The 18,256-nt window shown below is 39.2% G+C and overlaps 2 protein-coding genes across 15 annotated transcripts in view; one reads left to right on the plus strand and one right to left on the minus strand.

Moving 5' to 3' along the window:
• Positions 1-150: 150 nt before the first annotated feature.
• LOC106651833 (cullin-3) lies at positions 151-6,343 on the minus strand. 10 transcript variants are annotated; one of them, XM_014370502.2, is made up of 12 exons: positions 4,352-4,405; positions 3,240-3,623; positions 2,747-3,130; positions 2,283-2,657; positions 2,041-2,211; positions 1,619-1,726; positions 1,371-1,548; positions 932-1,304; positions 711-849; positions 504-631; positions 371-423; positions 151-260 (listed from the first exon to the last, which is right to left on the minus strand). In XM_014370502.2, exons 1-11 carry the CDS (start codon positions 4,403-4,405, stop codon positions 399-401), a joined length of 2,319 nt encoding a protein of 772 aa, XP_014225988.1. In that variant the 3' UTR covers positions 151-260; positions 371-398. The 10 variants fall into 10 exon arrangements, with proteins under 10 accessions (XP_014225988.1, XP_014225990.1, XP_014225987.1 ...); XM_014370504.2 differs by lacking the exon at positions 151-260 and adding an exon at positions 6,114-6,343 and having other exon boundaries at positions 399-423; positions 4,352-4,558; XM_014370501.2 differs by lacking the exon at positions 151-260 and adding an exon at positions 5,781-6,100 and having other exon boundaries at positions 399-423; positions 4,352-4,558.
• A 1,915-nt stretch (positions 6,344-8,258) lies between these two features.
• The window catches only part of LOC106651895 (cAMP-dependent protein kinase type II regulatory subunit), a 24,508-nt gene continuing 14,510 nt past the window's right edge, over positions 8,259-18,256 (plus strand). The window contains exons 1-3 of one of the 5 annotated variants that reach the window (XM_014370590.2): positions 8,259-8,695; positions 14,387-14,622; positions 16,593-16,684. In XM_014370590.2, coding sequence (XP_014226076.1) covers positions 14,412-14,622; positions 16,593-16,684 — 303 coding nt within the window. In that variant the 5' untranslated portion in view covers positions 8,259-8,695; positions 14,387-14,411. Of the gene's footprint in view, positions 8,696-10,041; positions 10,229-14,386; positions 14,623-16,592; positions 16,685-18,256 lie in introns of those variants that run through there. The other 4 variants (XM_023459512.1, XM_023459488.1, XM_014370591.2 and 1 more) reach the window with 4 other exon arrangements.

Raw genomic sequence — 18,256 nt, forward strand, 5'->3', positions numbered from 1 at the left:
TTTTTTGGCTAAATAAAAAGAGTAAAATATTTATGGAAAAAAAGACTTTATATTGTTTGAAACGTCGTCACAATAACATACGATAAAATAAAAAAAAAACATGTTAATTCAGGAATTGAGCAAGGATTTAAAAACTAGGTGTTTCATATAGTTGTTAAGATCTATTATAATTATTTCTTATGACAGTGCTTTTTAACTTTTTAACTTATAAATTATCTCTTCAAGATGTTTTGGGTTTGCGTTCCTGAACCCTCTCATACCTGGAGAAAAGAAAGAAATTTATAATCCAGAGTCTTGAACTCTAAAACCTTCGTTGGTGCCATCATTAGAGATACAATGATAGTAATTAATTTCAATTAATTTTACTTACATGTTTGTACAAATCTTTTTTATCAAGATTAAGCAACGTATGTATAAACTTTTCTGTAAAAGTAGAAATTTTTCAAGTTAGATCTGTATTGAATTTTTTTTTTTATAAATAGTGTCATGTCAAAATTGCCAACCTGTCTTCGGGTGTTCGAGCTAAATATTCACGTTCGATTAGACCTTCAATACGTTTTTTGATAATAACCGGAGAAGGTAAAAACCTTGCTCGCAATTGATCCGTCACCTCAGTAACAAGGATATTGTGCTGGAAAATAATACGAGTTTAATATGTTATGTATGTTACCAAAAATACTGAAAAATGAGACAATGATGTGAAAACTTACTGCCATACGCTTCCGAGCTTTCATGATTCGAACTATTGCAGCTTCAATTTCGTGTTTCCTGTCCTCGTCAACTTTGCTTCTTGTTTCCTTTCGTTCAGGCTCACATTCTCCTTTGGCAGCTACTGTTTGTATTTTTACTCTACACAATAATAAAGTAAAACGATATAATACAGTAAGCAACGTAATAAACAATTAAACAATAAAAAACAATTTTATATTACCTGTGGAGTTTACTTGTAAAATTATCATTTACATTAAATACATGAGTTGGCTCGATTTCTTTTGTTTTTGGAGTTTTCAGCAACACTCTTTGAGTGGCTTTGCCCATGGCCAATGATTGTAATGCCCTTATTAAATCTCTTTCAGGAATATCAGTTTCATTTTGGATTTCCTCGTAGGTCCATTTTTCCCGATTATTGAACAACATGAGAACACACATTTGATAAGTAGAAACTTGAATAATGTGTTTTCGAGGCACAGATCCACCGCTTCGCAGACTGCTACCGTTACTAAGTCCAGTGGAAGAAGACGGACATTCGACAGAATTATCTTCTTTTTTACTGCCGTAAAACGTTGCGTTGAGATCCGCAGAACCTGAAAATACATTAGATTATACAAGTGCATACTTGCTAAGAACTAGAAAAGAATTGTAATATCAACCTAGCTGTGGTTGAAGAGTTAACTGTCGCCCACTGTGTTTTCCAAGGTAAAATTGTCTGAAAGATTCAAAGGCACCTCGCGGTGCGGTGGGTATACTACATTTGGGCGTAGCTGCTTGTGTTGGCCAGAAACCCGTAGTTAAAACTCGCACACTCAAATCAACACCACTCAATGAAGCCTAAAAAATATTTTCGATTCAGTATCATTAAGGGGCAGATATGTAATTAAAATATCAAGCATAAACTTACATCAACAGCGGATACATGTTCTTTAAACTCATCCATTATTGTATTACTAACTGTGATATCTTTAAACATTCCTTCCAACTTGGACGTAAATTGGCAGCCACATTCAGTCTAAACATACAAAAGAAAGCAATAACTAGTAAATCTTAATATTGAATCTCAATGAAACTCATAAAATCATCAATAATTCCATCACAGCTACGAGGGAATGATCAACAATTCAATCAACTCAATTACTCAAATCAACTATTCTATTAAAAATGAATAACCCAATGAATCTTTTAGAGGATCAGGATTCAGTGTTCGTATAGCAAGCAGGATATTTATGTCGATGTTGACTGCTCCTTGTTTCTGAATATTCAAATATACAAGTGGCCAAATTCGCGTTAGCTTACACAGCAGTTCATGCAAATTTTCATACAAACCTTTAGTTTTGATATCATATTCTTTTCGCTGTCATCAGAAACGGATTTATTGAGCAATAATCTTTTAGCCAAATGTTGCTTGTAATATCGCTCAAACACATCTTTTTCTTGGAGGAATCTGAATAATACCATTGTTTTGTCCAATATTCCTTCAATTTCTTGTTCAGACATCTGAAGTAACATCATATATAAGTTTTTATACTCGGTTATTTTGTAAAATATAAAAATAAAATTATACTAACGCCTTTGACTCCTTTTTTTAATTTATCATCAATGAAAAGCGATAGATACTCAGGACTCTTGGCATTGATGTTTAAAAATGATTCAAAGTCAGATGCAATCATCTGTTTGAACTGTTTATCATTGTTAAATGAACGATGGAGGAAATGATCAAATCGATCTTTTAAGTCTAATAAGTTTTGTACAAATTGAACTGCATTAGCTCCAGGATCTTGTTCTTCTTGGACCAATGCACGTCCTCGCTCTTTCAAATAATTTGATACACAATCACAAACGGTTTTCAATCCATCCGTTACTCTTGAAAAAAGTTTATACATGCAACCAAGGTCCTCAATTTTGAAATTTTGTAGCATATGTACAACTCCACTATTTTCCATCTGAAAGATATACAAGAGTAAGTTTCTTTTAATCTTCTTTTCAAAAATTAAAGATTACTAAACTATTTTAATGTCAATTAATGCTTTACCTCAACAATGGTTTTCATATTCTTTTTGATCAATTCTTCTTCAACAACTTCTACAATCCTTGGCTCTGTAGACTCATCCAAGTAGTGTTTTGCTCTTTCTGACTCTTCTGTAATTCTAGCTTCTACCTGTTTTATATATACTGATGCACTGTTTTCTGCTAAAAATTTTTGCGACTCCATTTTATAAAATTCATTGCTTTGTTGTAAAAAGGGACGTTCAAAGTCTTCTTCATAAACTTGGCGGCTATTTATTCCAAGGAGCATCAACATTTGGCAAGCATTCTTTATAGATATACGATCAACAATCTCTCCTCTTCTTTCTCTTGCAACCATGCCTAATAAAGTGTCTCTTAAATGATCTCTTATACAGCCATATCTAACAACCTGAGATAATGAAAAATGTACGGTTTTAATAAATTTATTTACTTTGAGCATTCAATATTTTCAATGTAATAATAAAAAACTTGAATAGAAAAATTAAGAATTAACTTACCTGATCACGAAATATGATTAATCCTAAATTAAAAACGTTGTCCACATTATTTTGTTGAACATAAACTCTGTCCATATACATAAGGATATCTCTGATCATGACCATGGATGTTTGGTGATCATTCCACGCTTGATTTAATGTTTGTAAAAAGTTATTGTGTAAAGACTCTAAAACATCAACTCGAACTTTGGTCACCAAATGATGAGTTATGACTTCTTTTAAGCCAGTGTAAAGTCTTTCACCGTATTTGTGAAGAACCATAGTGTAAGCATTACGATAAAGTTCTTCAAAACTTAAACTAGAGTTATTTTTTTTCTGTATTTCTTGTATGGCGCTTTTCAGAAGATTCCAGATGTTTTCAACATATCTTTCATCCATAGATGTCTGTAAAATAAAAAAACATGTAATATCAATTAAATACAAACTAAATCAAATGCAACAATCTCACTAGTCGCTCAGTTATCATAAAAGGAGTGTTTGTTTTAGTTTTCATAGCTCTTGTATCTTTATTCTTAGAATTTAATGATCTAGAGTTATGAAATGTAGATTCAGTAAATCGCGTATGATTCATATTGGTACAATATGTGAATAAACACTTGTGAAATTTAAAAATTATTGACAAAGTGTAACCCTTCAGGTTTTAAACTTTCTTCTTTTTGATGTACATATTAACTTGTGTGAGACATTTTAAAATTCATCAAATAAATACATTCATAAATAACAAACTGTAAATAATTATAAATGACAACTGTTAATGCATAGTTATGATTTTAGTTTTATAGACTTGCAATTTAGAGGAAAACTTAACCAAATTATTTATTATTTTTTGAGATAAAATCTGAAAATCTGCATGTTCACATCATTGTGTTCATGTTATTTAGTTTCCAAGGGGATTACACTTTTGAGCAAAAAATGCATAACCTCTTTATTTCAATCATTTACTTTGAGAATCAAAACAATGCATACAGTGTGGTCCCACAATTTTATGCAATAGTTTATTATTTTCATAGTTAAAATTCGCTCATGCACCTTATGAATTAAACACAATAACATGTGATTCTATCAAAAGTTATCGTTTCAATTAACTGTTGTATCAAAGTTAAGTTACTTACTGGAAATGCTCTGATGCGCATTTTGCTCTCCTTTTTTGGCAAAGCGCTCTTCATTTTGAATAACAGTGCCCTATGCAATTGAAGTTGGTGGACACACTTTATTCTTCCTTTTAATCATTGACCCCAACGCAGACAATGAATTTCAGTCCTGTTAGAAACGTAACCTGGCAGGCTGAAGTGCATCAAGTTTACAACGGCAGAATGAATCTGTACAAAAACAAACATTTGTCATCATTAGAATATTCAATTTGTTTTTTTGTTTAATACTATATAACATTCAACCAATTACTCCTATTACCACTTAAACTCTTTGCAAAAAAAAAATATTATAATTTGACAATTCTCTGTCCCCCCCCAACTATTATTGTTGTTGCGATTGAGCAACTTTTTGCCGAGCTCACGTGGGTACACAAAAACTTTGCATTTAATTTCGCTACGTTACCGAGCAATCGATCACTCAACCCATAAACATCCAGAACGAGTAACGCTTGTGTGCGAAAAATGTGCAAGATTCGTGAAAATTGCTGAACCCGAATGCTGATACACGGAGCGAGGGTGGGAGAAAAAATGAATGAAAGCAACGAGCTGGAAGTAAGAAACATTCGAGAGATTAACTCATTAAGCACCGAGCATTTAACTATCAGTTCTTTGTGAACGTTCCCAACGAGCAGAATTGTGCACGAAAATGTTATCACGATGTAGTAAACAATGCGATTCGGCACCTGAACTTTATAACTTGAATATATGCGGCCGGGTCAGTGAGTTATACACTCGTTGTTGACTATAATATTTCATTGGCAATCCGCGAGTATAACACAACAACAACACACGCACAGAGACAGAACTCGCGCAAACACTCACACTCCAGAGCTCACGCGATCGCTTCACTGTTTTTTTTTTTTTGCTCACTCACGCTGACAAAAAAGTTTTCTCTCCGAAGACGCGAGAGAAATTACACACATCCAAAGTCAAGCATCGAGTATAAGAGAGGATACGCGTCGATGAGATGTCGATAAAAGCTTGGTGTAAGAGTGTTAACGACGATGGCGGAGAAGACGTGCGTGTTATGAAGTATAGTTAGACGGCGACCGCTGGCCTACATGTTCTCGTATACACATACGCGCTGACAGTTCATTCGGTAAAGCCTCATCGGCATATCGTCCTAATCTAGCATATAAACGCGATTCACAGCTACGTGTATGCCGTATGTGATTATTATGATACCTTGCGTTGGCCCGAATTACACAAGAAATGCGACGAAATTGAAGTCGAAAAATCGTGGCGCCTTTCGATTGTTCTTTCTTTCATACACTATAACTCGGCACGCAACGGCATATACACAACTTTACACGCGCGTATATATAAAGGCAAACGGTATACACACACGCACTCACGCACGCACGGCCACCAACAACAGGGGAATACCTACACTCGAACAGTTCAACACCAAGCTCCAAGTGTACAAAAATTAAAATTTTCGATAAGGTAGCGAGGCCCGAAACGATGGAGAAAAACGTGATTCGTGATACCGAGGATGATTCTTCGGCCTATTGTCTCTCCTGCTCTCGCTCTTATTCTCTCTTTCTCGGCTCTCTCTCTATATCTATCTCTTTCTCGCTGTTAAACACTTGGTGCACTGCACACTGCAGTTATGCCGTATATACATATATCGTGCCCTACAGCCGCCGACCGTCTGCACACACTCGCACACATACGCTATCCTCGTACGTACGCCTGTACTGCCGCACTTGTATATACTCACTTTGTTTTGTGCGCGATACTGTTGCGAACTTAAATGCAAAATTTCGTATAAACGATCGATTCGCAACAGCGCAACAAACTTATTGTTTTTTTTTTATATTAAAAATAAATAGTCTTTCTTTCATTCGCGTGTATACATTCACTATATATCTCTGTTATACGTTATATATAGGTGTATATAACTGCGCACCCGCTGGGCCCGCGGCAGAGAGGTACGGCGCATATATTATAGGTAGAGCCCGTGTTTACTATGGAAAATTGCGCGACCATTTCACTGTGCGTGGTGTTACTTGGATTTTTACCCAGCAGCCTATATATTGTTGTTATTATTATTGTAATTACAGGAGCTTGACTTGGTCCCCGCGTGGCAGAGAGCGACTCTATAATAAAGCGCGCGATCTTCGACTTCGCGACGCTGATATCCTTTTCGGGGTCTCAGTTTTTCATTTACGTTCGCGTGCGTCGCTAAAAAATGTAGACAAAGAAGTGACAGGTATTCCAACGACGCGAGAATCGTCGATGAAATTACATTAAAAAACAAAAAACCTTAAAACATGATTGTTTTCAACTTACGAAGCGACTCTCGCGTGGTGTCGGAACGATCTGCAGCGCGCGAATCGCGAGCGAAAAACGTGGCAGAAATCGTCGTTACCGTTTACAGGATCATGTATTACCCGAGCTGCATAAGGCAAGGCGGTTTTTTAAAGTCGACGAAAAGACTGTTTCAAATGCAAATTTGGGATTACCGTCCCGGGATGTTAAGTGCAACGGCGAGGAGAAGAGCGATTTGTGAGAACTGCGAAGTTAGCGTCGCAATTGAAATATCAATCATCAATCAATATGTATAAACGCGAATCGTTGTAGCGGCATTTTCTAGCTCATCTTCGCATGGAAAATTAGCTGTACTCGTAGATCGACCAAGCAAGTTCAAAATCTCATTTCTATTTCAAGATTGGAAATAATTGTATCGCATCTATAACTATTTCTTTTCATTTGATTCACGATCGAACTTAAAACCGTTTGTTTGAAATATTTACAGGAACGAAAGGGAGTTGATCACATTTTCTTCTCTCTTCAAAGACGAGTTGATTTTAAAACCAAGCTTTAGAATCGTATTCACCTCCAATCCACAGAAATTTTTTACAATTTTCCCGAAGTTGGTGTTTGACGTTTGACGGGCCTCAAAACGAAACCGGATTTATAATTCGCGATTTGAATCAGCGCCAAATTGTTTTCAACACCCAGGACAGTTGAGATTGACGCGGTATACCTATATCTGTCGGTAAACAAGCTGTCTCCTGAATTTCCCATGTGCACACCACCTATTCTATATTTATAAAATTACAGGTGCTCGAAGATCGCAAAGTCCAATTTGTCAGCTAAGAAAATCAATAAACAGGCGCCACGGTGCAAGCTGCCTCGTCGCCTAGCCGCCGATACTCGATTGATAAGTACTACTCAGGGGGGGGGGCAGGCCGAATCCAATATGATCCGCCTCCAGAGCGACTGGTAATCGTGTGCGTAATTCATTATTATGGTTATTATATGCCGTACCTACACACGCGCGTTTTGTTATGTCACGGTGTTGATGGATGTACGCACGCATATTTACGAGGCAACGAGTTCTAACCTCCAATCTTATACGTAGCCCGTAGGTGTGTTACCCACCAGTGCACGCGTCAGTCTCTCCGCGCGCGATAATCCTCGGCAAAAAGCTGCCTGCCTGACTTTGCTGTCAGTGTGCGCAGCGTATATACATACACAGCAACGAAGCACGGAGTTTCGGTCGGGCTGGCTTCGAGAGAGCCAAGTCTCCCTGGGGGTAGGAGCAGCATATGCGATACACATAAGCGGAGAGAAAGAGACGGCGAGCGTGCGAAAGAGAGGAGGTGAAATTGTATGTATATATGACGTTTGAGGAGAGCAGCAGCCAGCAGCAGCAGCGAGGCATGTTGTGTAGCCAGTAGCAGTAGACTACTTTACACACCGAGACCGAGTGTGTATGTATGTACCCATCCACATCCACACACACACACACACACACACACGTTGATAAGTGTATTTGTGTGTGGCTGCTGCTCCCTGCTACTGCCTGCCGTCAGCTTCGCGCGCGCGAGCCGAGAAATAGATAGTCCTTGCCTGCCCGTTGCCTGCTCCGCTCTGCCCGCACACGCGCGAGTCGTCTTCTCCGTGTGCTGTGTGCTACTGCTCTCGGCCGCGAGTCAGTGCGAGCGATTGGTGTGTGCGCGTTTGTGTGCTACATTATCAATAAAATAAAAATATCTCTCTCACTCTATATTTCGCATTATATCGAGTATAAGCAGCAGACGGTGCTAGGTTGTGTACTACTACTGTGAATGCGCGCACGCGACTGTTGTGTGTGTGTCTGTGTGTCATCGTCGTCGACGACGACAATTGATTCGCGCACATTTCGTACACGGGGTGTCGCGCGCGGTGCAACAACAGAGGCAGCAGCAGCAACAGCAGCACACTCGAAACGCGAATTGTGCAGCAGCAACGAGAAGGAGAGACACATAAACTGCTGGATACTATCGCTGACTCTTTTTGCGTGATATTAAGCACGTAATATATACATTGTTTGTTATATCTTATAAAATATATAAAAGCTCCGTGTGTTTGCGTGCTGCGCGCGCGGATATAATATAAGGTGTATATCTATCTTTCCAGCGCAGAGTCTCTCTCTCTCTCTCTTTCTCTACACGGCTTTTCGTGCAAAACTCTTTTCAACGTGTGTGTATTATATACGTGCTTATGTGCGTGTGTGTTGTGTGCGCGCGCGAGGAGCATCACCAACTCGCAGAGAGATAATATAGCATATATAGCATCTATATACAATCATCATAATCATCGTCAGTCCTCGTCCTCGGCGAAGCGTCGATCGTTCGCAATTGTTATTTCAATCGACGACGACGACGACGACGACCGTACACATATCGACGATTAAACACTATATATAATATAGACGTACGTCCGTGTCCGTGTGTTACCGAGCAAATTTGACTGCGCGCAGCAGCAACCTCGTCTTCGGTTGTGCATACGTAAAAACGTACTACTTATACTACTACTACTACTACTACTACTCCTTATCCCAATCTCTTTCTGGTGGTGCTCTCTGTTCTGCAGGCAGACAGGCAGCAGCAGCAGCAGCGGTGTTTTGTGCTCTCTCTCTGCGCCTCACTCGTGCGTGCAACGTTGTCGTGTGTGTACCTGCACACGCGATAATAATATAATCTTATTATATTTTCACTCGTGCATTTTCCGAGTGTGCCATAATAAAGAAAAAAAGAAGTGTGCGTGTCTCTCTCTCTATCAGCGAGTCCTTTATACTACTACGTGTGTTTCTCTGCTCCGCTGTGTGCGTTTCCACTTATATACACATGATAGTCCGTCTTCGGCTGTCGTGACTCAAGATTATATTATTATAATCCACACGTAATCCTACATTGATAATAACCGCGAGTGCTTCGTGCAGGGCTGCTCTCTGCGTGCAAGAATCCTCGCGAATCGTCGTCGCTCTCTCTCTCTGTCGAGTGCCACCTACATTACACGAAAACAATTATTGTTACTTAACGTACGATAAAAAAGAAAAACGAAAAGGGGGAAGAAGAGATATATCCAGCCCTCGGTTCGTGAGTGTGTCTGTGCTATATAGTGGTGTGCGCAGATAGTAGCAGGCGGACAGCGTACCTATCTATATATCTATATAGTTGTTGGAGAGTCGTGCACAGAGCGTTTCGGATTCGTGTCGTCACTGCTGCTGCTCCTCGTCGTCGTCACTACTCCTCGTCGTAGTCTACGTCGACGTCGTGTGTGCTCGTGCCGAGAGAAAAAAAAAAGAAAAGAAAAGCAAAACGAGCACGATACATCGTCGTCGTCGTTGTTGTCGTCGTCATCAACGTCGTCGTGCATCGTGTAAAATAAAAAAAGAGAGATAGAAAAAAGGCTATATATTATTATAAATCTATAAAAACGGAGACGACGACGTCAGTCACGGGACTGCTGTGTACACGACACAACCGACACAACCCTGACGCGCTCGCAGTCTGGCCAGGCTAGGCCCGCGGACTCGACTCCGGCCCAGCCGAGGGGTGGAAGGTAATTTTATCATTATTATTGTTCATCGCACAGTGTATAATATGTGTAATGCACGCACGAGTAATTTTGGATACCCTTAGACACACGCACTCACGCATGTATAGCTCGAGGCACGGCGTACGCGCTACGATATTTGGAAGTTCGCAGTATCCACCGTGTATACTACAGGAGCTTCATGGGATCACCCTCGTCTCGCCTCGCGACCTTACTAACTCTCTCTCGCGACAGCTTTTTTTTTCTTGTCTCTTCTCGGGCACCACCTCTGTGCTTACCTATATAAATATAATAGCGTTCGTGCTGTTCTAGCTTGAAGCAAGCTTCCTCTATTTGTGAGCTTTATAAATAGTGTTTGTGCGAGTGTGTGTGTGTGTGTGTGTGTGTGTGTGTGTGTGTGGCGGCGGAACATGTACATTACACTTGCGCTTTACCCATCTCTCTTCTTGCCGTGCAACATTAGCGTGTATTGTTACTCTTTGGTACTTATCAGCGTGTTTCTACAAATAGGTGTATAGTAGATGGTTGTGCTTAAACTATGTGTTTCCTTCTCTCGCGTTTACGGGCATTATATTATACAAGGACGACTCAGTGCAGTAGCGGCAGCAGCGTTGAGTGCTTAAAACGCGACTCTCGGCCAGTCGTCATCGTCGTCGTCGTCGTCGCTAATAAATAAGCGCGCGCGCGAGAGAGCGACATTGGGCGCGAGCAGTTCATTTGTTTTTTTTTTCCTTTTCTTGTTTTTTCTTCTGCTTCTTCTTTTCACGACGAACGACGACGATGACTCTCTGACACATGCGAGGATTAATAATGCGTGACGCCGCGCTCGCGCCGTACACACACTGCTGCTGCTACTACTTCCACTATCTACTACTACTACTACTATAATACTACGGCGTTGTGCTAGTAAGTGTGCGCCGTGAGTTGCTGCTGCTGCTACTACTACTACTTGCTGTGCTATTGCATAAAAAAAAACTGAAGCTTTTTCGCGCTTAACGCCTTGTGCAATCGCACTGCTGCTGCTGCTGCCGCTGCTGTTGCCGTGTAAACAAGCGTATATATACACTATTAACAGCCGCGACCTCATCAACAACCGCCTCGCTACACACATACGTACAGTACTACAAATGTATAAAAGAGAGAGAGAGAAAGAGAAACAGTCGGCAGATATACAGGCACATAATATAAGAGAGGCTACTCTGGCAACGGAGTATTTCGCGTTATATTGTATGTTAAACTCCGATGTTCCATGTATCACGGTAAGGCGAGCGCGTATAAACGCGCTACATTATGGCTTTCGACTCCTTTCTGTATTATTATTACGGTGCACGCCTGCCGCAGCCGCCGGAGACTCCTCTCTTCTCTCTCTGACCATCTTTGCGAATACGAAGAGCTGTCAATTTAACCTAATTGGGTATAAGCGCGCGCGTGTGTGTGTGCAACAAGCCCATATATACTGCCTCTATACGCGATACATATATCTTACGACATACGCGCTATTACAAGTTTGCGGTGTATAAACTTTGGACATACGCTGTAAAATTATTATATATCGACTCGGTGGGTGTACGTAGTGTACGTGCGTCCGAGATAAGTGTATATGACGTTGTCTTTGCCGCAGCAGCAGCAGCAGAAGGCAGTGCCGCTTCCGAGGGTGCACGCAGCTGCTACTGCACATGCACTTTTGTGTGTTCTGCTACGTCGAGAGAGATAGAGAGGCTCGACTTTGACGATACGCGAATTGAAAGGCGCCCTTATATTACATATATATCAAGCACTCGTACATCGCAGCTTCTTTAATAGATATAATAATAAAAAAGCACACACGCAGTTTGATGACCGTCAACCTCTTTTTTTCCTCTCTCTCTCTCTCTCTTTCGTTATTCAATAGGCTGTCTCTCTCTCTCTCTCTTTCTCTCTGGACTTGTAACTTTTCATCCGATTAATTTGCTCTTAATACCTTATATATTGCTTTTCTTTCTCTCCGACTGTGTGTACGTGCGTGCGTGTGCCCTAGCAAAAAATAAAGCTACAAAGCCATTTTAAATCTTATAGCGTGCTCCGATTTTTATCGTCTTTATTTGCCACGCTCGTGCGCGCGTCCTCTCTGCCGCCTGCCTCTCTATCTCTCTATCTCTGCTTTATAAATATATAATGTATGAAATATTGCGAATCGCGTCACAATTTATTTAGTCATTCTTTCCAGAGGCAGCGATTTTTATTCTCTTTTTCTTTTTATTCAATTTAAATCCTGTATTAATTGTAAAAATTCCTCGTTGTTGCTATTGTCATCGTCTCTGCCACCGGCTCGAAGGAGAGAGAAGAGAAAAATGAAACAATTAAAGACCGATAGCTGTCTCGATTTATTTTTTTTTATATAGTTAAAATTTATACACAGCTGCTTCGGTTTCTCTTTCATCTGTTTTCTTATGCTACGCGCTCTTAGTGTCCAAAAACCCCCGTTAGCAAAAATAGTAATGGGTTAATAAAAGCAAAAAGTATCGATATATTACGCGAATTATACTCGTCACTCGTCCGGGGACTCGAGGTCGCATTTTTAATACTTATTGTTTCAATCTGTGACGTATCGTTGTTTGTTTTTTACTCTTTTTTTTTTGTTCGCTTCGCGCACATACACACACACGCACACGGATATAACACTCTCGTGTACAGTCGCAAGCTCGCGCGTATTATAACACTTTTGCATACGTATATACGTAGCTATTTAATCGTTTTTGATTTTACGCGAGAGCATTAAAAAAAAAAGAGTTATTCGAAGATAAGAAAAGCAATGAAAAAGGCCGCACTTTTGCGAATGCGCAGAGAGCGCGAAACATAAAACGTGCCGCTACGCGGAGCCCGCGAGCGATTGCATCCGTACGCGCGTGCATAAAAAGGAGCGTAATGTACATATATGATTTTTCGTTCGAGGCGTTAGGTGTATACGCACGATAGTAACGAGTTGCAAGAGTACACACACTCTTTTTGACATTATTACCGATCGTCGTCGTCTTCGCGGGCTGTTTGTATACATCGCTCGCGCCACGTGTAAAATCTACAGCTTTAAAGTGTAACACTCTGTATACACAGCGATGTTGAATTCAATTTTTGACAAGAGGAAAACTCGTTCTACACGAGACACGAGGTAAAACTTATTCTCCGCTTTATGAGTTAGTTACACATAGGGCGCGGCTGAAAATAGGTTTTTCCATAAACGCGCGCGCGCGCGTGGATAAGCGTTCCGAATCGTTCCGAAAAGCACTCGGGGCGTCCATATAAATTTAACGTGACTGGCGAAAAAGGGTCGAACGCAATGATTCGCGCGCGTACGTAATATAAGCAAATGTAAAACGATCTGCTCAGATGTTCCATGCCGGCTTTCCCAGGCCCCGGAGGCTAAGTGTGTTTATATTCACTGACACTTTGCTCTTTCTCTCTCTCTCTGTCTCCCGACTAACTAATTGCGGAAAGTCCGGAAACATCATCGGCTAATAAGAGAACGGGGTTTTTTTGTTCTGCGCTCTATTCGTCGTTGTCATCGACAGACGCTATGCGACGTATAATATAATAGAGAAGACGCAGTTCGCCGTGCGCGATTTTGTGTCGTCGTCGGAAAAATGCAAACGTTTGAGAAACGATAAATAGCTATATATAGGTAAAATAATAATACAGGTTCCCTGCAGACGTATGCGTGCCATTTATTTCTGTACATATTAGATATTAAAATATCGAGTCGTATCCAATTTTCATATTTGTTCAGCTTTAATTTTAAACTCGTTTGCTCGTTGTGAAATGCTGTTGCCTCTAGTGTGCTTTAGTATTGACTTATCATAATTGATTGATTAATATTTGCCGGTTCTCTTTTTTTTATGATGTTTTCCTTACACTTTTTTTATTGTAAGAACTCTGAATAGTTTTTCCGTTCTTTTCATTATTTAATGCTTATACATTACGAGCTATACGTAATTCTCTCTCTCGCTCGACTCTACCTGTAGTACTGAGTGCGCCATTGTAACCATGAAACGAGCGTACATAAATTACGTTCGTTTTATAATCTTAAAAAAAGATTTGCTCGATAAGTCATATTTTTTTTTTCGCGAAAAAAAATCTTGGCCTCGCGCAACATTAATAATAATTTTTTTCTTCTTGCTTCCATTCTTACAGTGAGGGACAATCGCTTTCATCTAAGATGAGTCAACGTAATGCAAGGCGAATCGCTGTACCGGACGAGTTGAGAGACATCCTTCTGGAGTTCACGATCAGCTACCTGCTCGAGCATCCCGACGACATCGTCGATTACGCCATTGATTTCTTCACGCGTCTGAGGGAGACGCGACAGAACCAGCTCATCCAGTCTGGACAGACGTGCACCTCCACGCCGGATGAATCGGTCGAAGAAGGTGAGGGGATTATTAATCCGGAGCTTTATCGAATTTTCCATAAGCTCGACGAGACACGAAGTGTATAACGTCAGTTTTGCACAACTTTATACCGGATGTAACCACTAATACAATTACTAACTCTTTCAACTCGAGAGGTACAAATTGATCGGAGAGAAAAAAAAAATTTTCTTTGCAAATTATTCCAATGGCATTTTATTCAAAACTGAAGTTATAAACGTTTACGAAAGAATGAAAACGTACTTTTGAAATTAAAATATATGATTTCGAATTTGCATAATATATAGCAGTGCAGAATAAAACTGAGATTATTTAGGTACACAAAAGATAAAGAAATGCAAACATCATTATTACAAGATGAATGCATAATCTTACGAAACGTTGATACTTGTGTCAGGCAAAATAATAATTTTATTACAGTGTTAGCTTTAGTTTCTGCATAATCACCACACTTCAGAGTACATCAGCATTTTTTAGGTAAAAAATGAATATATTATGAATTTTCCACTACTGTGCTTTCTTGATAAAGTTCCATTCAAAATTACTTTTCACAAAATGATTTCAATCACTACTTTTTTTCAAGCAAAAATAATGTAAATTACAATTGCGAAAGAATTCAAAATAATTAAATTCAGTACACATTACATGAATTATAATCTTTATGTCCTTTAAATGCATCAACTACTTCATAAAGAAATCATCAAATGATCGTTTTGCTACTTGATTTTCAGTTGAAAAGTCACTTGATTACTACGTGATGATGTTTAATCAAGGTATAAATTTATATTACTAATCCTGGAATGCTGTTTCTGGTTGAAACAAAATTTTGTCACTCACAAACAACCACTCAATAGTTTTAGAATAGTTCCAATTTCAATGTTATTCAAATATATGATGTCTCAGTTGATAATTAATGATTGAATAATCAATTATTGGCGTCACTTTTTTTTTATACTTTTTTGAAATATTTTTGTACTCAATCTCATTTTTTTCTTATGTATTTTCATTCAACAGTCATAATTTTTTTTGCATTTCTGTTATTTTAAAAATTGTTGTGTCATTTGTAAACTTTTTTTAATAATTCGCACATTGTCTTGAAATTAAAACAACTTTTTAATTTATAATAGATTTTCAAGATAATTTGAACCAGTCACATACAAATGCCTAGCACTTGCACCGACCTTCATCACTTATAATGGAATTAAGTAATTTCAATTCATTTATAACTAATGATACTTAACTTTTCAATTTTTTATATTTTTTTTATAAATTAAAGTCAAAGTATAAATGATGGTTCCGAGTAACCAATTGTTTTTGTTGATATATTGAAATATGTAACAGTTCATTATAGCGAATTTATAATGATCATTATTCTCTAAACTCATTCATTGTTATCATTTCGTAATATTTATTTAAAAACTGCTTCATAATTACTTTTATATTATTTAAATTCAACAATAATTTCTTTCGAGAATCACTACTTGCCAACTTGTTTTGTTAATCCGTATTGTTTTTTTTTCAATCGAGTCAAGAGAGTACACACACTCTCAGGTATATCCTTTTGCAAACGCGTGCGATAACATAGAATTAAAAGCATTTGCATCAGCAGTATCTTACGTCCTGACAGTGTTCCAAATAATCCAAAAACAATTTAACCTAGTGTAGGATTGAATTTTGCCACCTCGACATTTGTGAGTTGAATTATTCATCCCGATATTTATAATAATATTATTGTTTGTGTAAAAAATTTCTTTATAATATTCATATAATAAAAAACTTTTCTCTTTGTAAAATATTACGAAGGTCAACGGGTATGCTTAACCGCATATCTTATAGAATTATGACTTGAAATTGAAAGACGATTCGAATAGATTGTTAAAATAAATCCAGTTTTAGACAAAAAGAAAAAATAAACAAATTTCCACCAGTCTGCGACACTTGTCAATACGAATGATGAAATTCTTTTGCAGAACCGCCGGTCGACAGATTTGCCAGCAGGAGAAAGAGCGTCTTCGCCGAAACATACAATCCGGAAGATGACGAGGAAGACGACGGAGCCAAGGTATGCAACAAAACTTTATCTCTCTCGCGCACGGAATTATCACGAGAGTTTCGAATGTACAAATAAACGCTGCGCACCCGATCGCTCGCGATGTCTTTGCGCCGAGATGTTTGTGTTAAGTTCTCGGCTTTATCTACAAGCCATAAAACAAGAGAGCAGAACTCATAAAACGATTCTCTTCGTAGAAAGCGAGACCTTCGCCATTCCGACGATGTATATATCATGTTGACCCGCGCGCGTCTCGATTATTTGATTTCGAACCGATCGTGTTCTCCTTCAAAGCTTCGTCTCGACGCGCTATCAAGATTTCGAGAAAAGCTTTGAATTTCAACTCGTTCCATAATCGCGTGTACCGCGTGCGCGCGCGTATACATACAGAGAGCTTTATAACCGGAAATGATCAATAAGCATTGTTAGCGTCAATTAAAATTCACGCTACTTGTCTCGCGAAGGCTGATTATGCGACTAATAAATTATTTTTGCCTTCTCGGCTCTCTTTCATCCGGGACAATTGTCCTTTCCGTAATGCTGGAATAATATAGAGGTACCGCGGGGTGGGGGTTATTTTAATAATGGTATACGCAGCAAATGGCTGCAAAATTAGGAATACAGAATTAATGATAAATGCTAATTGCAAGATTTAATTTGATTCTCAAGAGTCTCGTCTTCGCGAAAGGCTTGTCTGCCGGTGCCCTCCCGATATTTTGATTATATTTTAATGAAAACAAAGCGTACGAATCAATTATTTGTTATAAGTATATGTACGCGAGCGACGCGGAGCTGCTGCTGCTGGCGCTGACGCAAGTATAATATTTCTCCTTGCCTCCTTTTCTCCGAAATTTCATATCGAACGTACAATATATACATATAATACGTACGATGATTCTCGTATCGTCATCAGTAATAATAAGCGCGAAAACGGGAACAGATGTTTGTACCGTTTCAAAAGGTCTCTATGTGTCGCCTCTGCGCCTCTCGTCGTCGGTCGTCGACGTACATAATACGTAAACTTTTCTCTCGCACCTTTTAAAACTCGAGAAACTCGAGCCAAGTTATAGTGACATTTTCGATTTCGAGCTCACGCACATAATAATATAATATACCGCATACATGATGTTCCGCGCGGCACTTGACGTACTATACGCACGTGCCGCACATACATTACAGAGCGTTCACAGTAGCAGAATATGCCGAGGTAAATGCAATGCTACGATACCCTCATAAAATCATCACCTTCTGCCAGGGTTTTGCTAGGATTTTATAAAGAGTGAATCGATAGCTTTCTTAGAATGAGATTCCACTTAGAAGGTTCTGCTACTCTGACACACGAAGCCTCCGTATAACGAGCTCACAGTTTGAGAGTATGTCGATCACGCCATATTTCCGAGCCGAGAGTGCGTCGGTTTTAGCGCCGGTGTTGATTCCGGTCATAGTCGCGGTATTTGCCGCGACATTATACCGGCACGCAGCTCGGCATCGTGCTGGTGTTGGTCCCGAGAGTAACCTCAGCTTAGCATGGTATTTGCCGCGACATTATACCGGCACGCAGCTCGGCATCGTGCTGGTGTTGGT

Source organism: Trichogramma pretiosum, unplaced genomic scaffold, assembly GCF_000599845.2.
Source record: "Trichogramma pretiosum strain Unisexual culture from Peru unplaced genomic scaffold, Tpre_2.0 scaffold124, whole genome shotgun sequence".
Classification (NCBI taxonomy): Eukaryota; Metazoa; Arthropoda; class Insecta; order Hymenoptera; family Trichogrammatidae; genus Trichogramma; species Trichogramma pretiosum.

Bases quoted from the DNA above. Each gene is read 5' to 3' on its own strand.
- LOC106651833 (XM_014370502.2), bottom strand. From the start codon at position 4,405: ATGAAGAGCGCTTTGCCAAAAAAGGAGAGCAAAATGCGCATCAGAGCA. The intron at 1,727-2,040 runs GTTTGTATGAAA...TTGTATGTTTAG, and splicing joins ATATGATATCAAAACTAAAG to ACTGAATGTGGCTGCCAATT. The intron at 632-710 runs GTAAGTTTTCAC...ATTATTTTCCAG, and splicing joins AAGCTCGGAAGCGTATGGCA to CACAATATCCTTGTTACTGA.